Here is a 27615-nt window from a genome sequence, read left to right on the forward strand (position 1 = left end):
CCTCAGGATTCCCTCCAACAACTTGCCCACCACTGAGGTCAGGCTCACCGGTCTATAGTTCCCTGGCTTGTCTTTACCACCCTTCTTAAACAGTGGCACCACGTTTGCCAACCTCCAGTCTTCCGACACCTCACCTATGACTATCGATGATACAAATATCTTAGCAAGGGGCCCAGCAATCACTTCTCTAGCTTCTCACAGAGTTCTTGGGTGCACCTGATCACGTCCTGGGGATTTATCCACTTTTAACCGTTTCAAGACATCCAGCACTTCCTCCCCTGTAATCTGGACATTTTGCAAGATGTCACCATCTATTTCCCTACAGTCTATATCTTCCATATCCTTTTCCACAGTAAATACTGATGCAAAATATTCATTTAGTATCTCCCCCATTTTCTGCGGCTCCACTGTTTTATATGCTGTTGCATTGTTTTGGAACTTAGAGCTAGGACAAACAGAGCTGTTATCTCTGGTTTGTTGCTTGTGCCACGAGCAAGTGAGGTGAGGAATAGGGAGAGAGAGAGGAGTTGAACACATGGCTACAGGGATGATGCAGGAGGGTTTTGGATTTCTGGATAATTGAGGCTATTTCTGGGGTAGGTGAGATCTCTACAACAGAATGGTCTTCACCTGAACCAGAGGGGTACCAATATCCTGGGTGAAATTTGCTAATGCTCTTTGGGTGGGTTTAAACTAATTCAGCTGGGGGGATGGGAACCTAATTATAGTTCGAGTATAGAGGAGGTTGAGAGTAGGCAGGTCCGAAATAAGGTTTCAGGGTTGAAAGAGGGCACTTGGTTTGAAGTATGTCTATTTCAGTGCCAGGAGCATCCGGAGTAAGGTGAGTGAACTTGCAGCATGGGTCAATACCTAGGATTTCAATGTTGTGGCCATTTCAGAGACATGAGTAGAGCAGGGACAGGAATGATTGTTGCAGGTTCCAGGATTTAGATGTTTCATTAAGAACAGAGAAGATGGTAAAAGAGGTGGGAGTGTGGCATTGTTAGTCATGGACGGTCCTGCAGAAAGGATGTTTGAGGACTCATCAACTGAAGTACTATAGGCTGAGATTAGAAACAAGAAAGGAGAGGTCACCCTGTTGGGAGTTTTCTCTAGGCCTCCGAATAGTTTCAGAGATTTAGAGGAAAGGATAGCAAAGATGATTCTCGACAGGAGCAAGAGTAGCAGGGCAGTTGTTACGAGGGACTTTAACTTTCCAAATATTGACTGGGAATACTATAGTTCAAGTACTTTAGATAGGTCAGTTTTTGTCTATTGTGTGCAAGAGGGTTTTCTGACAGAGTATGTAGACAGGCCAACAAGGGGCAGGGCCACATTAGAATTGGTTCTGGGTAATGAACCCGGCCAGGTGTTAGATTTTGGAGGTAGGTGAGCACTTTGGTGATAGTGACCACAATTCAGTTATGTTTACTTTAGTGATGGAAAGGAATAAATATACACCTGAGGGCAAGAGCTAAAACTGGGGGAAAGGCAATTACGATGTGATTAGACAAGATTTAGGATGCATAGGTTGGGAAGGAAACTGCAGGGGATGGGCACAATAGAAATGTGGAACTTGTTCAAGGACCAACTACTGTGTGTCCTTGATAAGTATGTACCTGTCAGACAGGGAGGAAGTTGTCGAGTGCAAAGGCAGTGGTTTACTAAGGAAGTTGAATCTCTTGTCAAGAGGAACAAAGAAGGCTTATGTTAGGATGAGATGTGAAGGCTCAGTTCGGGCGCTTTAGAGTGACAAGGTAGCCAGGAAAGACCTAAAGAGACAGCTAAGATGAGCGAGGAGGGGACATGAGAAGTTGTTGGCAGATAGCTTTCTATAGGTATATAGGGATAAAAGAAAGACTAGAGTAAGATTAGGGCCAATCAAGGACAGTAATGGGAAGTTGTGTGTGGAGTCAGAGGAGATAGGGGAAGCGCTAATTGAATATTTTTCATCAGTATTCACTCTGGAAAAAGACAATGTTGTCAAGGCGAATACTGAGAAACAGGCTACGAGACTAGATGGGATTGAGGTTCACAAGGAGGAGGTGTCAGAAATTCTGGGAATTGTGAAAATAGATAAATCCCCTGGCCGGATGGGATTTATCCCAGGTATCTCTGGGAAGCCAGAAAGGAGATTGCCAAGCCTTTGGCTTTGATCTTTATGTTGTCATTGTCTACAGGAATAGTGTCAGAAGACTGGAGGATGGCAAATGTTGTTTCCTTGTTCAAGAAGGGGAGTAGAGACAACCATGGTAATTATAGACCAGTGAGCCTTACTTCAGTTGTGGGTAAAGTGTTGGAAAAGGTAATAAGAGGTAGGATTTATAATCGTCTTGAAAAGAATAGGTTGATTAGGGATAGTCAGCACGGTTTTGTGAAGGGTAGGTTGTGCCTCACAAACCTTATTGAGTTCTTTGAGAAGGTGGCCAAACAGGTGGATGAGGGTAAAGCCGTTGATGTCATGTATATGCATTTCAGTAAGGCATTTGATAAGGTTCCCCATGGTAAGCTATTGCATAAAATACAGAGGCATGAGATTGAGAGTGATTTAGCGGTTTGGATCAGAAACTGGCTAGCTGAAAGAAGACAGAGGGTGGTGGTTGATGGGAAATGTTTATCCTGGAGTTCAGTTACTAGGGTGTACAGCAAGGATCTGTTTTGGGTCCATTGCTGTTTGTCATTTTGATAAACGACCTGGATGAGGGCATAGAAGGATGGATTAGTAAATTTACGGACGATACTAAGGTCGGTACAGTTGTGGATAGTGCTGAAGGATGTTGTAGGTTACAGAGGGACATAGATAATCTGCAGAGCTGGGCTGAGAGGTGGCACATGGAGTTTAATGCAGAAAAGTGTGAGGTGATTTACTTTGGAAGGAGTAACAGGAATGTAGAGTACTGGGCGAATGGTAGTGTAGATAAGCAGAGCGATCTCTGTGTCCATGTACACAGATCCCTCAAAGTTGCCACACAGGTTGATAGGGCTGTTAAGAAGGCATACGATGTGTTAGCTTTTATTAGTAGAGGGATCGAGTTTTGGAACCATGAGGTCATGCTGCAACTGTACAAAACTCTGATGTGGCTGCACTTGGAACATTGCGTACAGTTCTGGTCACCACATTATAGGAAGGATGTGGAAGCTTTGGAAAGGGTTCAGAGGAGATTTATCGGATGTTGCCTGGTATGGAGTGAGGATCTTAAAAGGAAAGGTTGAGGGACTTGAGGGTGTTTTTGTTAGGGAGAAGAAGGTTGAGAGGTGACCTAATTGAGACATGTAAGATAATCAGAGGGTTAGATTGGGTGGACAGTGAGAATCTTTTTCCTAGGATGGTGATGGCTAGCACGAGGGGGCATAGCTTTAAATTGAGGGGTGATGTCAGAGGTAGTTTCTTTACTCAGAGTAATAGGCGCATGGAAAGCACTGCCTGCAACAGTTGTAGACTCGCCAACTTTACGGGCATTTAAATGGTCATTGGATAGGCATACAGACGAGAACGGAATAGTCTAGGTTAGATGGGCTTCAGATTGGTTTCACAGGGCAACGCAACATCGAGTGCTAAAGGGCCAGTACTGTGCTGTAATGTTCTCTGTACTGTCAGGAGTGTCACTCAAAATGTTGTGGTCTGAAATCCCACTCTAGATATTACATTGCACTAATATAAGGAGAGTATCAGCCTAGGTTTTTGTAGTGCTACCCATATCAGAGATGCTGTCTTTTCAGGAAAATGTTGTTGAGTGGGCACAAAAGTTCCCCTTGCAGTAGTTAGAAGATCAGCAGAGGAGTTTCCTCCTGGTGTCCTATTTATCTCACAACCACCATTGCTTAAAACAGATTATTCTGATTGTAAAAGGTGCTATATAAACAAATCTATTTTTGAAAGAACTGAAACCTGCAAACTATTGTAAAAGATGAAAGACTTAACAGCAATCTAGGTTTATTCAATATATAATTTCAGTTATATGACACTGTAATCTTTTGCTATATATTCTGTATCTTATGATCCTCTTCCACAGCTCGTGTTTCCAAATAAACCTGTTGTACTATAACCTAGTGCTGTCTGGTTTTTAAACTGTTTTAATAATGATATTTATCAATTTATACCTTTGTTTGCGAGTACTTCAAACAGATGACTAGGCTGATAGTGTCTTATTGCTTAAGTCACCTCAGTAGTTGGAAAGTTTATTTTAGAAACATTGCACCAGATCATCATTAAAATGTGACCAGGCAGGGAGATAGTCGAATTAAGCGGAACAAGGTATTCGAAAACACACTTTGTCCCTCTTCGGCCACCAGCGGGAGCCGGTGCGCCTGCGTTAATGCTCCCCCCGGCAATGCGTGCCCAGAACATTGGTTCCCTGTTATCCTCCGTGGAGTCGCATCTCCGTGTTCAGGCGGGCGGGCCATGGCGTTCCGGAAAGCTTTCCAAGTGGCCTGCGGTATCGCTGGCACGGCCGCTGTGGTGGTGGCCGCGGCGGCCACTACCCAAAGGCGCGGCGAGGGCCGGGTCGAGGCGGCGGCGGTGAGTTGGAGCCCGAGCTCGCCTCTGGAGCAGCGAACGGCCGCCGTCTGGGACTCCAACTGGGACAAGTGAGTGCGGGAGAGTCCCCGGTCCCCGGCCCCGGGGGAAGGCCGCAGGAAACCCCCTCCCTCTCCCCAGGTTCAAGCCCCGCGGGGCTGAGGGGAGGGAGGCGCGCAGTGTCGGAGCTGCCCACCCTCCTTCCCTCGCATTTTAAATGAACAACAAAAACTCTGCGCAGCTCCTTTCGCCGCCGGCCTCGGGCCCCGAGGGGGGTCCCCGCTGCTTCCAGCCCCCTGTGGACCAGGAGCGGCCTCCCGGGGCTTTCTGCTCAATATTTAACTCTCCATCGATATCCATCACCAGGTGGTTGTGAAGGAGCGTCGCTCCGAAAGCTAGTGCTTCCGATTAAAGCTGTTGGACTATAACCTGGTGTTGTGTGATTTTTAACTTTGTACACCCCGGTCCAACACCGGCTCCTCCAAATCGTTTAAATGAAAGTACCGTAAATAGGAATTGCTGAAAAATCTGTTCAGAGAAAACGGAGTTAATGTACCGAGTCCAGCGCCCCATTGGAGGATGGAGAGCTGGGGATCTTTAAATATCAAAGGGGTTGGGTATCAAGGGATTTACAATAAAAGCCAATAAGTGAAGTATATACTTGGATTTAGTTGAATGGCAGAATAGACATTGAAGAGCAGAATGTGGTCTCCTGTTTCTGTGTCTGTAAAACATGCAGTGTACATATATTGCTGTTTTTATTCTAGTTTGAGGTATTTTATTTATTGTGCTGGTACAGTTTGACATCAAGGCCACATTCCACTGAATGCAGCACCAAAGATCAATAGGGGGACAGACAAACTCTCATAGAGATGTACAGCATGGAAACAGACCCTTCGGTCCAACACAATCTAGTCCCACCTGCCAGTACCTGGCCCAAATCCCTCCAAACCTTCCTATTCATATACCCATCTAAATGCCTCTTAAATGTGACAATTGTACCAGCCTCCACCACATCCTCTGGCAGCTCATTGCATACACATACCACCCTCTGCATGAAAAAGTTGCCTCTTGGGTCTCCTTGGGAGTCTTTTATATCTTTCCCCTCTCACCCTAAACCTATGCCCTCTAGTTCTGGACTCCCCCCACCCCAGGGAAAAGACTGTCTATATATCCTGTCCATGCCCCTCATAATTTTGTAAACCTCTGTAAGGTCACGCCTCAGCCTCTGATGCTCCTGGGAAAACAGCCCTAAGCCTGTTTCAGCCCCTCCCTATAGCTAAGATCCTCCAACCCTGGCAACATCCTTGTAAATCTTTTCTGAACTCTTTCAAGTTTCACAACATCTTCTGGTTGGAATCATACCTGGTACATTGGAAAATGGTTTTGGTGTTGGAGATAAGTCCTCTCAGCTCCAGGACATCTCTGTAGGAATTCCTCAGGGCAATGTCCTCGGCCCGACAATTTTCAACTGCTTCATTAATGACCTTCCCTCCATCATAAGGTCAGAAGTGGGGATTTCATCAATGATGGCACAGTATTCAGCACTATTTGCAGTTCCCCAGATACTGAAGCTGTCAAAATCCTGGAATTCCCTTCTTCGGTTAACCTACAATACAAGGGCTGCAGAAGGCAGCTCACAAACATCTTCTCAAGGACAAGCAATAAATGCTGGCCAGCCAGTGATGCCCACATTCTACAAATTATTTTTTTTTTTAAATGAATTGGTTACTTCCACTAAGTTTGTCAAAATTTAATGCAGTTGTATATATGCACTTGTACTGAAGGCAGATTAGTTCTTGATGCATGAGCTTAACAAGTTCTCAGGTGCCTAGTTAAAATGCCAGGGAAGGTGTTTTCTGATGGAATGTAAAACATTGAGAAGGTGGTGCCTGTTATAAACGTTTTTGAATTGCTTTTCATTTAGGCGGGAGCCTATTTCACTGATGAAACCCAATAAGAAAAACAAAGACGACACTGAGGATTTTACTGCTCAACTTGAAAATTACAAAGTCAAAGCCACGAGACATATCTTCCTCATCAGGCATTCCCAATACAACCTGTCAGCCTCAACAGACAAAGAAAGAAGTCTGACATCACTGGGTCTGTATTCGTGAAATTATTACTTAAGACCTTTTGTAGATTATCCTTTTGGTTGTATCTACTGTTATTTTGTAATGATTATGCATTTGCTAGGATTGAGGAATGACTTTGTTGGGAAACTAGGAGCTAAGATCTTGCAGAGGAAATTTTGCTGGGCTTGGGAGAAAATATAAGGGATGAATTAGACATAAAATTCAGGAATACTCCATAGTTCTAGCAGAACCTGCCAAATGTCTCAAGTGAAATAGGTTTTGTACAAGTGAAAGGAGGAGACTGGGAGGAAAACAGTGGGAAAGTCTGTGGTGGATTAAATGACAAGTGGCTTAACTTTTATTTTGGATTTCTAACATTTGCATTATTTTGTTTTTGGACCACTTGGACAGATTTTAAAAGGAATTAGCACAGGCATAATAGACCAAATAGCCACCACCTTTGCTTTATTATTCCATGATACACATCCTCGTTTTCAGATTATTCTCACCATTTCCTGTAATTTCTCCTAGCCCTGTGACTGTTCAGATGTTTGTGCTCATCTAATGCTAGCCTGTTGAGCTGCCTCAGTTTGAATCACTCCACCACGGGTGACCATGCCTTCAGTTGCTCAGAACCTAAGCTCTGGAATTCCTCTGTGTGTCTAACTCACTTTCTTCCTTTAAAACCATCCCTTCAAACCTACTTTTCTACTTTTCTACTTTTAGAAAGTCAATTGGTGAACAACGATACTGGAGCCAATCTATACACAATTTCACATTTATTTACAGGTTGAATCGTTACAAGTATCCACCACCTAATTTAACCTGCCCCCACATTTTCATCTCTTTATATTTGCTCAAGAGATATTTTCAAATCAACCTGTTCAGAGATGTTATTACACCCCTGAACCCAGGCCTCCCAACCCAGGGATAGGGACATTAACACTCACTACAAAAACCCTTTATATTTACACAATAAAAACTATGTTAATGCACTCTATTTCCAAATAATTAAACACAATTGCTGGATAATTAATCTTTTAATAGTTATTTACTTTAATCAGTTTTTGATCATTATCCCTGCCATCCCTCCTTGCATGCCTCAGTGTCTGATTTTGCTTTATAATTTCCTGTGAAGACCTGTGGAATGGATGTTGATGTAGGTTTGCTCGCTGAGCTTGAAGGTTTGTTTTCCCAAGGAAACCCAAACATATAAATAGAAAACGGGCTACACCACCAGTGCTTCATTCGGAGGCTCACTGAAAATGGTACCTAGTATGGAGACGAAACATCTGAAAACAATCCTTCCAGCTCAGCGAGCAAAACTACATCCAGAACCTCAACCTGAGCTACAAATCTTCTCAAAACTCGCAAACACCTGTGGAATGTTTTCTTATATCAGAATTACCTTATAAACTGAGATTGTTGTAGTGCAGGAAGCCAGCAAGGTTTGATAGTGGAAGAGCAGATTACAGAGTTTGATTTGCGGTGGTGATGCCAAACTCAGATTTTAACTGTTGGAGGAAGGCCAAGTAAACCGACAAGTTCAGTTGTTTTAAGGTCCTTCGTCAGAGAGGATGTGCAGGAGCAGCCAGTGTTCCTTTAAACAGGCAGAACAATGTCCAGGATAGTCTGTTGTATGTTATAAAGAGCTGAAAATGTGTTGCTGGAAAAGCGCAGCAGGTCAGGCAGCATCCAAGGAACAGGAGAATCGACGTTTCAGGTATAAGCCTTCCTGAAGAAGGGCTTATGCCCGAAACGTCGATTCTCCTGTTCCTTGGATGCTGCCTGACCTGCTGCACTTTTCCAGCAACACATTTTCAGCTCTGATCTCCAGCATCTGCAGCCCTCACTTTCTCTCAAAGTATGTTATAAAGAGCAAAGCAGCTCATGTTTCATTATTTATGTTTTACAGTTCTAGAAATGTGTGTTTCTCATATAACATTGTTAATATATTCAGTACTTGAGCAAAGCATAGTCCATCAGACATTTGATGGAGTTTGTTTAATTTATCAGTTGAATGACTTGCTGCTTTATTGACAATATCCTGGTCATTATCTTCAGGCTGATAATGTTACTTTGTTCCAGGACGTGAACAGGCTGAACTAACTGGTCAGCGATTGGCAAGTTTGGGATTGAACTATGACATTCTCATTCACTCCAGTATGACCAGAGCAAAAGAGACAGCAACAATTATCAGTAAATACCTGCCAGGTAGGTCAGGGTGAACTCAGTCAGACTAATACTGTGTCTTACAGGTACTTTGCACATCAGTTTTTTTTCCTGATTTTTAATAATCAATTGTAGCATTAAAAAAAGTGAAATTTGCATTTGAGAGACTTGGATATTTAACAGGGACAACACACAATTAGATTTATTCATTCTCCTCAACATTTTTTCTTCTTTTAAGACACTCCTTAAAACCACTTCTTTGGCTAAATCTTTGATCACCTCCTTATGTGGCTTGGTGTCAATTTTTATCTGATAGCACTCCTTTGAAGTGGTTTGGGATGTTTTATTATGGTTAAGGTGCTATATAAATGTAAGTAGCTTTGCATATCCATGAAGTTAGATGGATGTAATAGTCATAGATTCATAGAGATGTACAGCACGGAAACAGGCCCTTTAGTCTAACTTGTCCATGCCGACCAGATATCCCAAACCTAGTCTAGTCTCATTTGCCAGCACTTGGCCCATATCCCTCTAAACCTTCCTATTCATATACCCATCCAGATGCCTTTTAAATGTTGCAATTGCACCAGCTTCCATCACTTCCTCTGGCAGCTCATTCCAAACATGCGCCACCCTCTGAGTGAAAAAGTTGAGATTAAGATAAAAGCCCTTGACTACTTTGGGACCCAGTGATGGTTGAGTGTTGCATGCTGCGTGCTGGGAGAAACACCTAAGTCCCCAAAAGGTCTCCACGATGAGTTTTGCTCACTTCATGTCTTGATCAGTTGTAAATTCACTAATAGACATTGATCATTGTGATCAGTCATTAATTCCACTATCATGAACTAGATGGACCTTGGTCCTTTTCCTCATTTAGAAGTTTTTTAAAAATCTGTTGATGAGAATCCTGAATAGGACTCCAAAGTCCCGTTGTGCTTCAGATTTTCAAAGCCTTTCCAGTTTAGAAAATAGTCTATGCCTCTATTCTGCTTACTAAAGTGCTTAACCTCCCACCTCTCAGTATTGTGTTCCATCTGCCATTTCTTTATCCACTTTGCTAGCATGTTCCTCCACCTGTCTTTGTGCCATCTGCAAATTTAGCAACACTGCCCTCAGTTCCTTCGTCCAGATCATCAATAGTTGTGGTCCCAACAGGACCCCCTGCTGAACTCCACTAGTCACCATCTACTGTCCTGAAATCAAACTGTCTAATGATGAAAGTTGAATTGAATGGAAATCTGGTGGTGCGTGAAGTGGAGGAGCTGCTCGGTGGGTGACATTGGCGATCAAGGCTTCTGTATCTAAGGTGAGTGGTGTCCATCGGGGTGGAAGTGCCTGCAGCGCCAGCAACCTCAGGGACAAAAGTAAACATACAAGGTAGGTATCGCGTCTCCTCCACATCACGCATCACCTTCCACCCCACCCCTCCCAATGGAACAAGGATAGAACACCCCCCCCACCCCGGTCTGCACCTTCCACCCCACCTCCCTCTGCGTACATCCCCTGCCACTTCTGCCATCTCCAAATGGACCCCACCACCAAAGTTATATTTCCATCCCTACCACTATCGCGGACAGACTATTCCCTCCGCGACTCCCTCATCAGGTCCACGCCCCCACCAGCCCGCACCCCACTCCTGGCATCTTTCCCTGCTACTGCAGGAAGTGCAAAACCTGCACCCACACCTCCGTCCAAGGCTTCAAGGGAACCTTCCACATCCATCAGAAATACATCTGTACCCCTATCAGTGTCATCTAATGTATCCATTGCACCCGGTGTGGTCTCCTCTATCTCTTGAGGATCATTTCAGAGAACATCTCTGGGACACCTGCACCCACCAACCCCAGCACCCTGTGGCTGAACACTTCAACTCCCCCTGCCACTCTGTCAAGGACATGCAGGTCCTGGGCTGCCTCCACTGCCAAACCATTACCACCTGACACCTGGAGGAGGAACACCTCATATTCTGGGATCTCATACCTTGGGATCTGTAACCACATGGGATCAATGTGGATTTCTAGGAGAAAGTGAAGAAGGGCTTATGCCCGAAACGTCGATTCTCCTGCTCCTTTGATGCTGCCTGACCTGCTGCGCTTTTCCAGCAACACATTTTTAATCAATGTGGATTTCAACAGCTTCCTCATTCCCCCACCCCCCCACATTACACATCCCAAGCCTACAACTCAGCACCGCCGTCCAGACCTGTCCATCAGACTGGACCTGACCTACCACATTCTCCCTCATCTTCATCCACCTATCACTTTCTCAGCTATCCACCACCACCACCCCCCACCCCCTATTTATCTCTCAGCCCCGACCCACAAGCCTCATTCCTGATGAAGGGCTTATGCCCGAAGCGTTGATTCTTCTGCTCCTCGGATGCTGCCTGACCTGTGTTTTTCCAGCACCACTCTGAACTAAACTCCTTCTGTGGCAGGTCATTGACCTCAGTTGCATCTTTGTAGCGAAATTGAAGAGTGTTCATACGTAGCAATAGTGGGGAATGGGGCAAAAGTATCAGTGTAAGTAAGCAATTAGTGTTTTCAATGTACTGATTGGATGTGGCATTTATACTTGCGAGCATTGTGATTCTAGGCTTGGAAATGATGAGTTGTGACTTACTGAGAGAGGGAGCACCAATTGAACCCGTACCACCAGTCAGCCATTGGAAACCAGAGGCTATGGTAAGAATGAAGCTAATGGTAACTTTCAATAAACTGCTTCTGTTGAGAAATGTCAATGGAAATCACAAGATTACACGCTGTCCCATTGGTACAGTGCATTTAATGTTTGAATATAGTTTGGCTTTCTTTTATAGATGCGGATGACTTAGCAAGTTTTTTTTAATGAACTTCTTGCTGTTATGGAGCCATGTGGATTATAAAAGTATTATAATAACTCACCCCTTTAACCCAAAACTGCTTTGCACAAAATTTCATCTCCTATTCTGCTGTTTCTACAGAACATGGGTGTCTGCATTTGTAATTAGTGAATGCTATTAGTTTTAGATACATTGAAAGCTGCACTATTGCTAACAGAGTCTACTGAGGCTGTGTTTCTGTTCTGCTGATGCTAATTGTCCCTCTCTGCGTAAGAGATTGAAGTATGTGAGACCAGTTTTGTGCTCTGGATTGATGATTGGGATGAGTCCAGATTAAGTCATTGGACAAGTTGATTTTAAATCACATCCATTTGAGTTGAATTAAATTCAGGTCACAGCAGCAAAATGCCCGTGTTTCCCCAATGGGACTCAACATATCACCATCGACACAGACATCGGGAATACTCTTCACTTGCCTCGATGAGTGAAGCTCCAATAACACTCAATAATCTCAACAAAGCAGTCCACCTTTTTGGAACCTTCTGCTCTCTACCATTTAGAAGGATAGAGGCAGCAGATGCATTGGAATACCACAACCTGCTCTTTCCCCTCCAAGCCAGCTAGTGTCCTGACTTGGAAGTACATCACTGCTTGTTCACTGTCACTGGGTAAAAATCCTGGAAGTCTCCTCAAACAGCACTGAAAGTGCTCCAATACCTAATGGATTAAGAAGGCAAATCAATGTCATCGTCAGCATGACAATTGGGGATGGTCAATGAATGATGGCTTAACCAGTGTCACCCACATCCTATGAACAAATAATCTAAAAAACTGTATTTTGATTCCTTTAGCAATAACTTGGAGAAGGAGCAGGTTACAATTCTGATGGAAGCGTAATCTAAAATGTATATTTCATAGTGTCATTATAATTGTTCTCGACATATTACACCCACTTTGATGTTGGAAAGGGAGTTCCAAGATTTTGATCCAATACCAATGAAGGAATGGCAATATATTTCCACATTATAGCTCAGAGATGGATTTTGCCAATATGTTTGTAATTTCTAGACATTACGTCTTTCCAGACAGTATCTAAAGTGACTTACATATTTTTGAAATGTACTCAGCAGTATCATGAAGATGGTGCAAGAATTGAAGCTGCCTTCCGACGCTATATTCACAGAGCTGATCTGAAGCAAGAGAACGATAGTTATGAGATCATTGTCTGTCATGCAAACGTTATCCGCTATTTTGTTTGCAGGTATTTATTCAACGTTTGTTATAACGGGAAAGTGTAGATGTTTTATACTTGATAGTGAATTTCCAAATAGCTATTTGAGCATCAAGTCCATGTTTTGTTTAGTATAACACCAGTTAATCTAATCTAATCTAATCTAATCTAATCTAATCTAATCTAATCTAATAACACCAGTTTGATGATATTCATAAATGCATGCAAATCCATTTAGTTTTTATCAGTCTCAAAAATCTGTTGGAAATGAAACGTCTTGCCTGTGCACTCTTGGTAATACATTTCAGTGATGCTTAAAGATTTTGGAAAAATTCTATATTGAAGAACTGACAGGGTTGAGATCAGTTCTGCAAAGAAACTGGACAAGCAAGGATTATTTTTGTTTCAGCAAAAAAAATTAGAGGACATTTAATGGAGTTGCTCAAATCATGAGAGTAATCGAGAAATTGTTTCTAGTGGAAGGAATGGTAACCAGACAGGCCATAATTTTACCATTATCACCTGAAAAAAGCAGTGCTGCACTGACTCACGATTGTACTGACCACCTAGAGTTTGTGCTGAAATATCTGGATGGGACTTAAACCCATACCTGTAAGAGCTGGGAGCATCAAGGCTAACACCAAAATATCACAGCTACATTCAGACTTATCAAACTGAAGGAGAAGAACTCACTTAAGTGCAAACAGCCTCGCTTGATTTTGTCTTATTCATTTATAGGATGTGAGCTTCAGGAGTAAGACCAGCATTTATTGTTCATTCCTAAATGTTCTTGAGAAGGTGGTATTAAGCTGCCTATCTTTGATACAGTTGACTGGCTGGTTAGGCCATTTCAGAGGACAGCTGAGAGTCAGCCACATTGCTGTGTGTCTGGAGTTGTCTGTAGGTCAGATTAGGTAAGAATACCAGAACTCCTTCACTAAAAAAAACATTAGTGGGTTTTTAATGACCATGCAGTAGTTACATGATTATTACTATTGGTACTAACTTTTAACTCGAGATTTAGTTAATTAATTGTACTTCATTTCCCCAAATGCCAGGCAGGTATTTGAACTCCTGTCTGTAGGTGAAAGTGAGGACTGCAGATGCTGGAGATCAGAATCAACATTAGAGTGGTGCTGGAAAAGCACAGCAGGTCAGGCAGCATCTGTGGAGTAGGAAAATTGACGTTTCAGGCAGGAGCCCTTTATCAGGAATGAAGGCAGAGAGCCTCCGGGGTGGAGAGATAAATGGGAGTGGGGTGGGGCTGGGGAGAAGGTAGCCAAGAGTACAATAGGTGGATAGAGGTGGGGATGAAGGTGACAGATCAGAGAGGAGGGTGGAGCGGACAGGTGGGAAGGAAGATTGGCAGGTAGGATAGGTCATGAGGATGGTGCTGAGCTGGAAGGTTAGAATTGGGGTAAGGTGGGGGGGGGTGGAAATGAGGAAACTGGGGAAATCCACATTGATACCCTGGGATTGAAGGATTCCGAGGCGGAAGATGAGGCATGCGTCCTCCAGGCGTCAGGTAGTGAGGGAGTGGTGATGGAGGAGGCCCAGGACCTGGAGGTCCTCAGCAGATTTGAGGGTGGAGTTGAAGTGTTCGGCCACGGGGCAGTGGGGTTGATTGATTGGTGCTGGTGTCCCAGAGCTGTTCCCTAAAGTTCTCTGCAAGGAAGCGTCCAGTCATGCTGTCTACAGTCAGCTATGCTCAACTGAGGGCCACACTCTCTCAGAAATGCAAAGGACCCCTTCTGTACTATATCCTAAAAAATTCATATGGACCATCTCTGATACCTCCCTCCCCTTTCTGGACCTCTCCATCTCCATCAATGATGACCAATTCAACACTGACATTTTTTTTACAAACCCACCGACTCCCACAGGTACCTGGATTACACCTCTTCCCACCCTACCTCCTGCAGAATGCCATCCCTATTCCCAACTTCTCTGCCTCTGCCGTATCTGCTCCCAGGAGGACCAGTTCCACCACAGAATACACCAGTTGGCCGCCTCCTTTAAAGACTGTAATTTCCCCTTCCATGTGGTTAAAGATGCCCTCCAACGCATCTCATCTATGTCCCGCACTTCTGCCCTCAAACCCCACCCCTCCAACTGCAACAAGGACAGAACCCCCCTGGTCCTCACCTTCCACCCCACCAACTTCCACATAAACCGCATCAACAGCCGATATTTCCACCACCTCCAAACGGACCCCACCATTTGTATATTTCCCTCCCCACACCTATCCGCTTTCCACACAGACCGTTCCCTCGGTGACTACCTGGTCAGGTCCATGCCCCCCAACAAACCACCCTCCCCTCCTGGCACATTCCCCTGCTACCGCAGGAATTGCAAAAGTTGCGTCCACACCTCCCCATCTCACCTCCATCCAAGGCCCAAAGGAGCCTTCCACATCCGTCAAAGTTTCACCTGCACATCCACAAATGTCATTTATTGTATCCGTTGCTCCCGATGCGGTCTCCACTATATTGAGGAGACTGGACGCTTTCTCGCAGAGCGCTTTAGGGAATGTCTCCGGAACACCCACACCAATCAACCCTACCGTCCCGTGGCTGAACATTTCAACTCCACCCCCCACTCTGCCGAGGACATGCACGTCCTGGGCCTCCTCTCATCACCCGACGTCTGGAGGAAGAACGCCTCATCTTCTGCCTCGGAACACTTCAACCCCAGGGCATCAATGTGGACTTCACCAGTTTCCTTATTTTCCCATCCCCCACCTTACCCCAGTTCCAAGCTTCCAGCTCAGCACCATCCTCATGACCTGTCCTACTTGCCAATCTTTCTTCCTATCTGCTCCACCCTCCTCTCCGACCTAACACCTTTATCCCCACCTCCATCCACCTATTGCACTCTTAGCTACCTTCTCCCCACCCCCCTCCCATTTATGTAAACACCCCGGAGGCTCCCAGCCTCATTCCTGATGAACGGCTCCTGCCCAAAACATCACTTTTCCTGGTCCTAAAAGCTGCCTGACCTGCTGTGCTTTTCCAGCATCACTCTAATCTGAACTCCTGTCTGTATCCAGCTGTTATGAATTACTAGTTCAATAGCATAAACTTTATGGTACAACACATGATCTGTTTGCATTAACAAAATAATGATTTAACTAATTATAATCGGCATGGATTTTTGAATGGATAATTGTATTTGACAAATGTATTAGTTTTTTTAGGATGTTACTAACAGCATTGATAAAGGGGAGTTAGTGGATAGAATATATTCAAAATTTTAAAGACTTTTAGTAAAGATTCCCATAGGTTAGCATAACTGAAGTACGTGGAATAAGAGGTAATGTACTGGCACGCATTTAAGGATTGGCCAGTGGGCAAAAACAGTAAGGATAAATGGGTTATTCTCACATTGCTAGGCTGTGTCTAATGGGATATTGCAAGGATCAGGTACTTGGGGTCCCAGTTGTTCACAGTATGTTTCAGTGATTTGGTTGTGTTGTCCAAGTGTAAAATTTCCCATGTGTTGTGAGGAAGACCCAAGTTAAAGGATTTGGAAAGACTTAGTAAGTGGACATTAACATAGTAGTTGGATTATAATGTGCACAGTTGTGAAGTTATCCACTTTGGTAGGAGGAACAGATGTGCAGAGTATTTATCTTAAATAGTAACCGATTAGAAAGTGTATGTACAAAGGGACCTGAGAGTCCTCACTGAATAATCACTGATGGTTGGCGTGTAGTTCAACAAGCAGTTAGGAAGGTTAATAGAATATTGGCCTTTACTGCTACTTTACTCAAATCCTTTTGCAATAATGTCTTATAGAACTTTGGTTAGACCACACCCACATGCACTCTTAGTGTCCCTTAGGAAGTATATTATTGCATAGATGAAATGCAACAAACATGGAATTCACCAGACATTTTCTTCTAGGATAATGGGACTTCGTTATGGAGAGAGGTTGGGGAAACTGGTAGTCTGAAACAGAAATTGCTGGTGAAACTCAGCTTTCTTCCCAGAGACACTACCAGACCTGCTAATTTTGCCAGTATTTCTATTTTTATGGGGAATCTGGACCACATTTACTGTTTTCATAAAATGAGGGGTGATTGAATTGAAACTTGCAAAATAATTAAAGGAGAAGCAAATTACTACAGATGCTGGAATCTGTACTGAAAACAAAAAATGCAAGGAATCACAGTGGGTCAGGCAGTATCTATGGAGAGAGAACAAGCTAATATTTTCAGTCGAGATGACTCTTCATTTCTGGGTTCTGATGAAGGGTGATCTAGACTCGAAACATTAGCTTGCTCTCTCTCCACAGATACTGTGATTTCCAGCATTTTTTGTTTTCAGTCAAAATAATTTAAAGTGGTGGATGTAGTGAATAGATAAAGGGAAAGTCACATAATTGAGATTAGAAATTCTTTTACTGTGAATGTTTGGGATTCTCTACATCAGAACAGTAGAAGCTCAATCACTAAGTGTGTTTAAGTAAGGAATTGACAGATTTCTAAATTCTACTGAATGTTGTCCAGTACATGCTGTATTTGCATATGGACTGTTTCAGTATTTGAGATCTTGCATCATTTTGTAGAGAACATCCCCACTTCTGATCTAATGATGGAATGATCTATTTTGTAATAACTTCATAGATTCACCAATATTTAATACATTTTCCAGTAATCCATGTTTTTTCTCTTTGTAGAGCTTTGCAGTTTCCACCAGAAGGATGGCTGAGAATGTGTCTCAACAATGGCAGCATCACCTGGCTTACCATCCGCCCGAATGGGAGGGTTGCACTCCGAACATTAGGAGACACAGGCTTCATGCCTCCTGACAAATTAAGTCGCTAGAACAGAACTGCTGCTTATTATTTCAAAATCTTGTGCTTCATTTCACAGTGCAGAATGTTGTCAAATACTTGAAATGATATCAGTTGTCACCATGTCTGTTTACAAGTTGATTTTTATTTTAATAATTTTCTGTACATTTTCTAATCACTCCCCTGAATCCAGGTTGTGTGTGTGTGTGTGTGTGTGAGAGAGAGAGATACAATTAATTAATGTTGATTCATTTTAGCTGATAATGGACTTGAATGATGTCTCTGCCTGTGCTACCGTATGTTTCTGTTCACTTTCACTCCCTTACCTCATTGTAACCTTGTTGAGAACTAGTAAACTTAACTTGGAGGGAGATGCAAAGTCTGGTCCGGAGTGTCTTTATCACTGTACCAGTAACTTGCTTTTTAAAAATTTAAATGATTCTCAGCATAGAGGTGTGTTTAGTCTATCAAAGAGTCACTTTTCTCTCACAGATATTGTATGCTTGAGGCAAAGCAGTGCCCCATTATCAATATTAGACCCTATTAGTACACAGTATCTTGCTTTACTGTGGTTAATGAGACATGTTATTCTCCTTGGCTCATTGCTAAACCTAGCAGCAGGCCTTCCTTGCCCTGTGCAATGGGGTACATTAGCCAGTACTGCTCAGGTAGGGGGAGAGTAGTTGCTATGAATCTGACCCTCCATCAGTCATTGAGTTGTGATATCCCTGTAGGTGAACAGGCTGTTAAAACCATGAATGAAATAGGATAACTTCCCTCCATTAAAGGAAATAATTTTTTATCTTTATAGTACATTGTGTCAGAACCAATGAATTAATTTTGAAATAGTCACAGCTTTGCTGGGGAGAATAAAAGCTGACTGAAACAAATCATTATACTTGATAATTGGTGATCAAGCTGTAGAATTTGTATCATGTTTTGCATTAAGCAGTTTACTGATTTTTTTTTCCCCAGGCTACATCAATGCAATATTAAATTCATTACAGTGCTCTGCAATAAAGGGTTTTTAAACAAACTGTTGTCTTGTAGCAATAGACATATTATTGTCAAGTACTATGATTGAAAGATCACACCCAGTAACTTTCATCCCCTTGAAACCACATCCATAAAGTTATTAGAATGAGTCCTTTGATAATTATAAGTTAATTCTTTTTCATTTGAGTTCAAAGTAGCTTCTGACCTCTAACAATCTTCCAAGAGTATTATTCACAGAAAATCTTGACCACAATTATTGTAAATTGAGATTACCAGCTAGTCCTACATCACTCTGTGGTACAACTTAACGCATGGTTGTGAAAACTGAAGTCAGTGAAGGGGAACAGCCTGTTATGTAAGTGGTGTTGATTAAGTACTGCAACTACAAGGAGTCATTCTCCATTCAATCTTGAATAAGGCCTCCCATCCCTCATCAACCAGATTCTGATTTTAGCAGTGAAAGGTTTTCAAATCAATTACTCAGAAGACCATAAATTTAACTGGAGTACTGTAAAAAGAGCATGTGCACCTTGTGACAAGCTGCAAGAGAACCCTCCCTCTGATAATTTGCTGTTGGTGAGAAAGAGGCTAATTCAACTTACAACACGCTACATGCAGAACAAGCCCCTCTTAAAGCCATAATATGGTGCTAGGACTTCTGAACTAAAGATATGGAAAAGAAAATTTCATCCTCCCAATTAAATTCCAGAAAGTGCAATGTGGATTATACCTGTTGGGAAAAGCCAAAAGTCACCAATCTTACCCAAGCATACAGGAGTAAAGGAAATAGTTTATCTCAGATCTCGTCAAAAATTAGCTTCAACTCTCAAATGTTTGAATACAGCAAACACCTTACTTCATAACCATAATGCAGGATAGAGGTTTTCATTGAGGATTAGCTCACCTTAAACAACCCAAACTGATTATGGTCATCCAACACTTTGCAAAGCCTAGATATGCAAGAGATTAACAATTACAAATACAACCCATTTAAAAATTCTTTAACAGGGCTCTTCTACTTATTGTGGGCAAGTTTTCTTTTGCTAAAAGATTGGATTACAAACTAGTCAACTGTAAAAGTAAAGCAAGTGCCCAGAGAGATGAAGTCCACCATGTGGCCAAAACAGGAACTGAATTAAACTGGGTCATCAACGTGACCTGCATGCCTGTGCTCCCTCCCAATGAGATCATCCCTTCAAGACTGGCACAGAACCTGAGCACTTAATTAAGTTGATGTAATCATTTTGGTTCTTTTTCTAAAGTGAACAAAACCTTATTTTCCAAATTCAATACTGTTTATCTGATGAAGGGGCTACACTCTCCAAAAGCTTGTGATTTCAAATAAACCTGTTGAACTATAACCTGGTATTGTTAGACTTCTGACTCAGTTTTATCTGAAAGTGAGCAACCTAGCTTCATGGTCACTACACCAATGTCTTGCAGTATTTATTGAAACATTGTTCTAGTTAGAAGTTATACCTTTAAAAATCCTACCTCCAATTTCTTAATATACTGTTTTATTGATATCATTTTTCTCACCAACATTCAATAGTAATTCATCATGTAACAGAATTTCTGCTGTTTAGGAATTCTTTGCACAGATCAGCTGAAGATTTATAAACATTAGAAACAGGCAACTTGTCAGCAAAGGTGCTTTCCTTCCCCTCGTTACACATCTTCCATATAATTACAAGTCTCTTTTTAAAAAAAGCAAAGAAACTCACTGTACAGAAATGTTTATTAAATTACTACCTACACTAAACCAGTTATTAAATTTCAAAGCATGTTACCACAGGGAGGGGAGAATGAACTTCTTGCTCTTCTTCAGCTGTCAAGTACAGCACCTTGAAGCCAATGACAGTGAGAAATTAACCCAGTCACAATAGCATCAATACTACACTTGAACTGAGCAAGTCAGGATACAGATAAACCCACAATATAGAAATTTACAAATCATGTGTTTGATTTAATTTCCTAAGTTTTTGATTACACACAAAACTATTCAATGCTACTCAGTAACTTGCACTTGCATATTGAACACTCATATATTGTTCAATGGCTTTAAAAAAGTGAAACTCCATTATAACAATTAAATGTTTTAATTTTATGCATTTTTCTTTATTCTTTTCTCTAGTCATCATTTCACATTTACACAGTAAGAAATGTACCATAAATACATGCTACATCCCAGAGGTGCAGTCTGAAAGGTCAGAGGCAATAAGGTCAGACATTTTCATATATTTAGAGGACCAATCTACTGGCACTTATGGGTGTAGGAGCAACAGTGTAAAACCACTTTATATAAGCACAAAAGTGCTTTCAGGTTAGCATTGTGTCCTAGGTATCTGTGCTGTAACAATGTGGGGGCTGAACAGTAGATGGTCTCCAGAAATTATCCAGTCATCCCATACCTATATGCTGCATTTAATTACATTAAAGGCAACAGTAATACTAGTCCATAGCTCAATTAAAAAGTACTTTTAAAAAGGCACTAAAAAGCTTGCAAAAGTCACAGATGCAATTTTCTTGCAACAATTTTTAATACAATTGACAAACGTACTGAGAATACTTAATGACCAATGCAAACAAGGTGTCAGGGAGACTGATTCATTGCTGTATGTCAGTACCTTATTTTCTCTCTTCATATGTTTAACATAGATGTTTTCTGCCTTTCTACACATCAGTTATAGAAACTTGCTTTCTGTAGCACATTTCAGTTCCATGCTGTATAATGTTCAGTAACACACCCATAAATGTACATTCCAGCAATAACAAATAAAGCCAGTTTAATTTATTCTTCCTCTGCATGACTTCATTCCACCCCCACCCCCCAAAATAAGTGGAATCTTAGAGAAATTTCATAGAAATTAAATTGAAAAAAAAACATAACTGCGAGTGTTACGAACATTATCAGCCTGGATCAGGATGCTGTACAATATTCAGAGCTGCCTTGGTCATGAAATCCTCAGAAAAGTTAAATTACTTTTTCTCCCAATCCTATTTTCGGGCAAGTTCAAATAGGGGACACTTTATTACAGCATGGCATAAAAAAGTTGTAATGTATTCATGTTTGGATGAAGAGATGGCAGAAACATCAAGGTTAACATTGATTACAGAGAAATGGCGAACTTGGGATAATACAGGCAATAAGGAAATGCAATGAAAATTGATTTACATCAAAAGAATACATTAACAATGAAACAGCCATTGTACATTTTAGATGTATTTAGGAAACTACATTTCTTTTTTCAAAATATAAAATCAGTTCCTTCTCTAAAATGGGCCAACATATTGTTTTCACAACAACAAATGTTAGAGCTCAGATGATTCAGTTAAGTGCAGAAGTCGCAGCACCTGGATATGGCTGGCATAGGCTGGACTGTATCGCCCTGGGCTTCCAAACTCTGAGTAAGGAGAGCTCCCAAACTTTCCTGGACTGTGGCACAGTGGACTAGATCTCCCATGAATGGAGAAACCAGGGCTGCACGGAGAACTCTGTGCAATGGACTGCATTTTTGGTCTCCCTTTTAGTATAGCAGGGCTTGGCCAACTGCAAGAACAAATAAAATTGTGAAAGCAACTGCATGTCAATTTATTTGATCCACTTGCCAGGTTTTACTTCGAGCTCTGCCATGTACACAACACTTTGCAGAACAAACTCAATAAACATTAGTTCAACATACAATTATTCATGTCATATAATTTATTACTAAAGAAGTTGACTTTGAGGGTTGCTGGCAAGATATTTTCCTCATCAGAAATGATAATGAGAACTAGAACTGCAAGGTGAAAACTGCCTTTGCCCATATCCCACATACATTAGAGGAAAATGGCATTGATCTGAAAATGGTCCTGAGGTTACTGAGGAGGTCCTCCCACTGCACCAACTATCTCTAGGATAGCAACATGCTATGCAGAAGTAGTAGTTAGCTGAAATAAACTGTTGCCTTCATTGACTTTATTCAAACATGACAGATCAGGTAGGTCAGGATAAGTAGTTTATATACAGTGATTCAGAGCTGTTACACTGTACTGCTGGGATGAATGGCATGAAGATAAAGAAATCAGAACGGCCAAATCGCAGGGTAAATAATTTTCAAGTGTTGAAGATTAGTTTTGATGAACGTTAATTATATCTTTATGTAAATACTGGTCAAATCGACTACATGTCATTTGCCTTTACATTTTCCACTCCATCTGATTGAAAGACCTCAGGTTTTATTCAGGGCCTCAAGTGCATGACCAGAATTAGAGGGAATAAAAGTTGTTCATGCTCATTAAGAATTCTAAAACACTCAGCACTGTTGGAATTCCTATCCTTTGAAATGCATAAAAGCAGATTATTATGGACCAGGCCAGATCCCTCAAAACATTCTTATGCAGGCAGCCAGACCGTAACTTTGCAATTTGTTTCAGTAAGTGTACAGTGAAAATAACCCAGAGTATGTTAGCTAGGCTGACTACCAGGTTTTAAAAATTTATTCAAAAGTATGGAATGAAACACAAAGAACACAATATAGAATACCTGCACAACTCAGTCTATCCAAACTAGACTTAATTATGCTGTTCTGAAAAAAACGTGCAACAGTCCCAATAAACAAACCCCCAAACAAACAGTAAAACTGAAAGAGGCTTACAGATCAAAGTTAGAAGGACAGAAGGAGAGAGCCAATAACTTTACTGTAAAATGGCTCAATGCATTTGGAAAATGTTGCACTGTTTTTGTATAATGTTATACAATCTGGAACCAATATTTGCTGTTCATCATAACAGTTCAGCTCCCAGGAGAACATTTATAATAAGCATTAAATGAAATACCATATTTGAATTAGGAACAACAAACATTGCATCCTAATTTTTTTGCTTAAGAAAGCTGTAATGCTAGTGGCTATACTGGATTACACAGCTCTCTCTGTTGGAGGACCATTAAAACAATGGTGCAAATCTTGCAAACATATAGCCTCACAGAAACATTATATGCTGAAAATAATAGGTTCTAGACCAAATATTTGATATGTTCTTATTAAATCTTCTTGGCAATGCATGGGTTACAATAACTCACATAAAACATGTTTTTCAACACATTCGGTTCAAAACACAAAAGGCTGTTTCCTCTCTTTTAGATAAGTTTTTCTCTTATTCTCAGCTGGAAGTGGTGATTACATTGGGAAACAGATGGATAGGTGCCAGCAACACAAGCACAGTGCTCGCCAATCTTTGGCCATCAAGACAGCAGACCTCCGGTCTATGCACAAACATGACCCGATCTTCTTGTTGCCAGTCATTTTATCACAGTGCCCTGCTCAAACACCCACTTGTCTGTCCTCGGCATGCTGCAGTATTCCAGTGTACAAACTGGAGGAACAACATCTCATCCTCAGACGGGTCACTTTACAGCCTTCTGGACTTAATACTGAGTTCAACACCTTCAAATTGTGACCCAACTCCCATTCCGTCTCTTTCTTTTAGTCTTACTTGTTACATTCTCTGACACTATGTCCGCCCTCCCCTCCCATGCCCCAGTGAGACTGTGTTCTCTTTCAGGTCTGGCAGGAGAAACACCATTGTTCTGCCATTCTCACATTCCGATCACTGAATCTGAATGATCAACACTCCACCAGCACTTTATATCCCACCACCGCCCCAACACCTGCTCTCCCCTCAACCGGCGCATAAATGCTGCCCTCTCCACACTTCACATCAGCTCTGTTATTGAGACTCAAACCGTTAGCTTGCTCTCTGACTCACTGTGATCTCCAGCATTTGTTGTTTTCAACTTTGACTTCTCTGACCCTGTTTTGGTATTTGGAGACTGACATGATCCTAAGAAGAGGATGCTGTAACATCTGGTTCACCTGGAAATCACCTCCCCTGCCACAGTGTTTTGTAACACTGCATTCAGGCTTAACCCCTCTCATTTTCTTTAGGTCAGAAGGGTGGCCATGAATACCCACAGGAGCCCCAGTTATGTTGTCTCTTTGTGTGGTCCCTGCTCCAGTCCTATTCCAGGCCTGACCCAACCCACAATTCTTTCTCCGATATATCAGTGATATCATCGGTGCGGTTTCCTTCTCTTATCTGGAAATGGAAAAGTTCATCGATTTCGCTTCCAATTTCTAGCCCATCCTCATTCTCACCTGGTCCATCTTGGACTCCTCCCTTCCCTTCCTCGACATCTCTGTTCCCATTTCTGAGGATAAAATGGCCATTAATATCCACTATAAACCCACCGACTCCCACACTTACCTGGACTATACATCCTCGCACCTTGCTTCCTGTAAAGACTCCATTCTAATCTCCCAGTTCCTCCGTCTCCATCACATATGTTCCAGTAAGGCCAAATTTGACGAGAGAATCTCTGAAATGTCCTCCTCCCTCAACTGAGGATTCTCCAGCACCATTGTTGACAAGGCTCTCAATGAGGTCCGAACCATCTTCCGCCCTCACCCCGTCTCTTCCCTCCCACAACAGTGATATGGTTCCCTGGTCCTTGCCTACCATCCCACTAACATCCACATTCAGAAGATCATCAGCCGCTATTTCTGCCACCACCACCAGACACACATTCGCCTCCCCTCCAGGACACCCTGGTTCACTCCTCCTCCTCTCCCAACACTCCCCCACAGCACCTCTCCCTGCAGTCGCCAAAGATGTAACACCTGCTCATTTACCTCTTCCCTCTTCAGTATCCAAGGCCCCATATCTTTACAGGTGAAGCAGCACTTTACCTGAACTTCTCACAATCTAGTCTACTGCATTCACTGCTCAGTGTGGTCTCCTCTACATCGGAGAAATGAAGCATAGACTACAGGTGTTCTGCAAAGCAATCACCCAGTCTGCCCACAGAAATGATCCTGAGCTTCCAGTTGCCTGCTACTTGAACACCACCCTGCATCCTGGCCGACATCGCTGTCTCAGGCTTACTGTAGTGCTCTAGCAAAGGTCAGTGCAAGCTGGAAGAACAAAACCTCATTTTCCACTTGGGAACCCTACAGCCCTGCAGACTCAATATAGAGTTCAATAATTTTCGAGCCTAAACTCGCCCATGTCCTAAGCCCCCAATCCCACACACCTTACTACCACAAAGTCTGACAGTACACAGCACTTATTGTTAGCCACTAACAGTTTCCATTAATAGCTATTTATTCTCCTAGCCAGATTGTTATCCACTTTTTGACTGTCCAACTGTTCATCTCCCTCTCTCTTTACCCCCTCCCCCAACACTATATCTGCACATAAACTGACATTTTCCTAGCTACCCGTGAGTTCTGACGGTCACTGGGCCCTAAATATTAACTTTGATTTTTCTTCATTGTTGCTGCCAGACCTGCTGAGCTTTTCCTGTAAAAACTCCTGCTTTTGTTTCTGATTTATAGCATCTGCAGTTCTTTCGGCTTTTATCAAGGATTGACCTGTCTGGCGATGCCCACTATTTAAATCACTGTGGTATTTTTAAGTGGCCAGATAGTTGTTAGTACTCAGTCGAGGTTTCACGACAGTCAGTACTGCCTTAGTTTGCAACCCCAAACTTTTTGCAGCCAACCCCATTGGAGGTCTCAACCCACTCTGGGAAACCCTGCTCTGGCACCTTGAACCTAGGCCAATATTGATATGAACTTAGACCATGAGAGTCAACAGATTTGTTCGATTCTGGGAAGTCAAGGAGACCCAATTCTGTCTGAATGTCATACAGGCAAAACCTCTCAAATAGACAGTGTTCAAGATCAGGACCTTCCTCCCTTCTGGGCAAAGTGAGTGTCGAATCGGAGGTTTGTTCTGTATGATTTGATACTGAGCCTTTAGAGAGCATCTGATAGTTAGATTTCACATACTTTATAGTTGAATTAGGTAATGCAGTTGGTTTTGGTACTGACCTGTTACCCAGAAATTGAAAATCCAGAAGGTTCCCAAGTTAAGAATTAAAACTGAATTCAATTAATCTGGTCTAGAATGGCAGTAGTAAAAACAAACATGTTTACTAAAGAAACCAAATGAAAAATAAAATTGGTTTACTAATGTCCTGCAGGGTGGGAACATGTCACCATCAGATTTGGTTAGCCCTACCCCCCCCACCTTTTCCAGTTCACATGTTGTGGTTTGCTTCTAATGCCCATTGAAAAAGCCAAAAACTAAAGCCCGGCCAAAACTATCTTAGGACAAGTACTGAGTTTCATCAGACTCACTTATTTCCCCAAGAATAATATGGAAAAAAACGATATTTTAAGAAAAAATATCATAGTTTCTGTACAAATTCAACAACATACACTTTTACAACCTGCTTACCAATGGCATATCATCAGATACAGTATATTAAGGCAGTATCAATTTGATACCTTCAGCATTTGTAATTAAAGGACTAAGCCACCATAATCTTTCTCCAACTGAGGGTACAAGGTTTACTTTGTTTTCAAAACTCACCTTTGCATTTCTGACGGGGAGTAGAACTGCATTCTGTTCTTCCACTGACTTAAACATGGGAACATCAGAGGGTCAATATCAACACCATTCAGCGCAGCTAAAACATCACTGTCAAGCTTCGTTGGTCCATCTCTGGAGGGGAACGAGAGAGAACTGTATACACTTCAATGTTAACCAGTAACTTCGATGGCTCCAAGTATTTTAAAAGCATATCACTCCAGGTATTTAAAAACATTCTTTTAGTCTTCTCTTCACCTCACCCTTACTAGAGTAGGCGCTATACACCAAAGAAAAATCATCCTTTGCCTCAATTTAGAGCCCATATTTTATTTCTGAAGTTAAGATACTGAAGTTCTTTGCTTTGAAAGGTGTCATATACAGGCCTGGTATTTGTGTACCTTTATCAGTTTCCTGAAGGAGTAATTGAAGACAAAGCTGAAACCTGGTCTGACATTTCTCCAACCCTGTCCCAGAGAGCTCAAACCAACTGGAAGGACTCAGATCAGTGAACTCATTATCAATCAGGAATGAAGTCTTCATTATGATTGGTTCCAAATGGAGGGAAATGGCTCAGGAAATTTCCTTTTAA

General features: G+C 42.1%; 2 protein-coding genes across 6 annotated transcripts in view; one reads left to right on the forward strand and one right to left on the reverse strand.

Moving 5' to 3' along the window:
- Window positions 1-4332: 4332 nt before the first annotated feature.
- Window positions 4333-18648, forward strand: pgam5 (PGAM family member 5, serine/threonine protein phosphatase, mitochondrial). 2 transcript variants are annotated; one of them, XM_043715434.1, is made up of 6 exons: window positions 4333-4587; window positions 6444-6619; window positions 8680-8805; window positions 11359-11447; window positions 12712-12845; window positions 17496-18648. In XM_043715434.1, exons 1-6 carry the CDS (start codon window positions 4403-4405, stop codon window positions 17641-17643), a joined length of 858 nt encoding a protein of 285 aa, XP_043571369.1. In that variant the 5' UTR covers window positions 4333-4402; the 3' UTR covers window positions 17644-18648. The 2 variants fall into 2 exon arrangements, with proteins under 2 accessions (XP_043571369.1, XP_043571370.1); XM_043715435.1 differs by having other exon boundaries at window positions 4334-4587; window positions 12715-12845.
- A 1799-nt stretch (window positions 18649-20447) lies between these two features.
- Window positions 20448-27615, reverse strand: part of ankle2 (ankyrin repeat and LEM domain containing 2) — a 56739-nt gene continuing 49571 nt past the window's right edge. For all 4 annotated transcript variants that reach the window (XM_043715432.1, XM_043715431.1, XM_043715430.1 and 1 more), the window contains 2 exons: window positions 27027-27158; window positions 20448-22158 (listed from right to left, as the gene is read on the reverse strand). In XM_043715432.1, coding sequence (XP_043571367.1) covers window positions 21921-22158; window positions 27027-27158 — 370 coding nt within the window. In that variant the 3' untranslated portion in view covers window positions 20448-21920. The remainder of the gene's footprint in view (window positions 22159-27026; window positions 27159-27615) is intronic.

Source organism: Chiloscyllium plagiosum, chromosome 25, assembly GCF_004010195.1.
Source record: "Chiloscyllium plagiosum isolate BGI_BamShark_2017 chromosome 25, ASM401019v2, whole genome shotgun sequence".
Classification (NCBI taxonomy): domain Eukaryota; kingdom Metazoa; phylum Chordata; class Chondrichthyes; order Orectolobiformes; family Hemiscylliidae; genus Chiloscyllium; species Chiloscyllium plagiosum.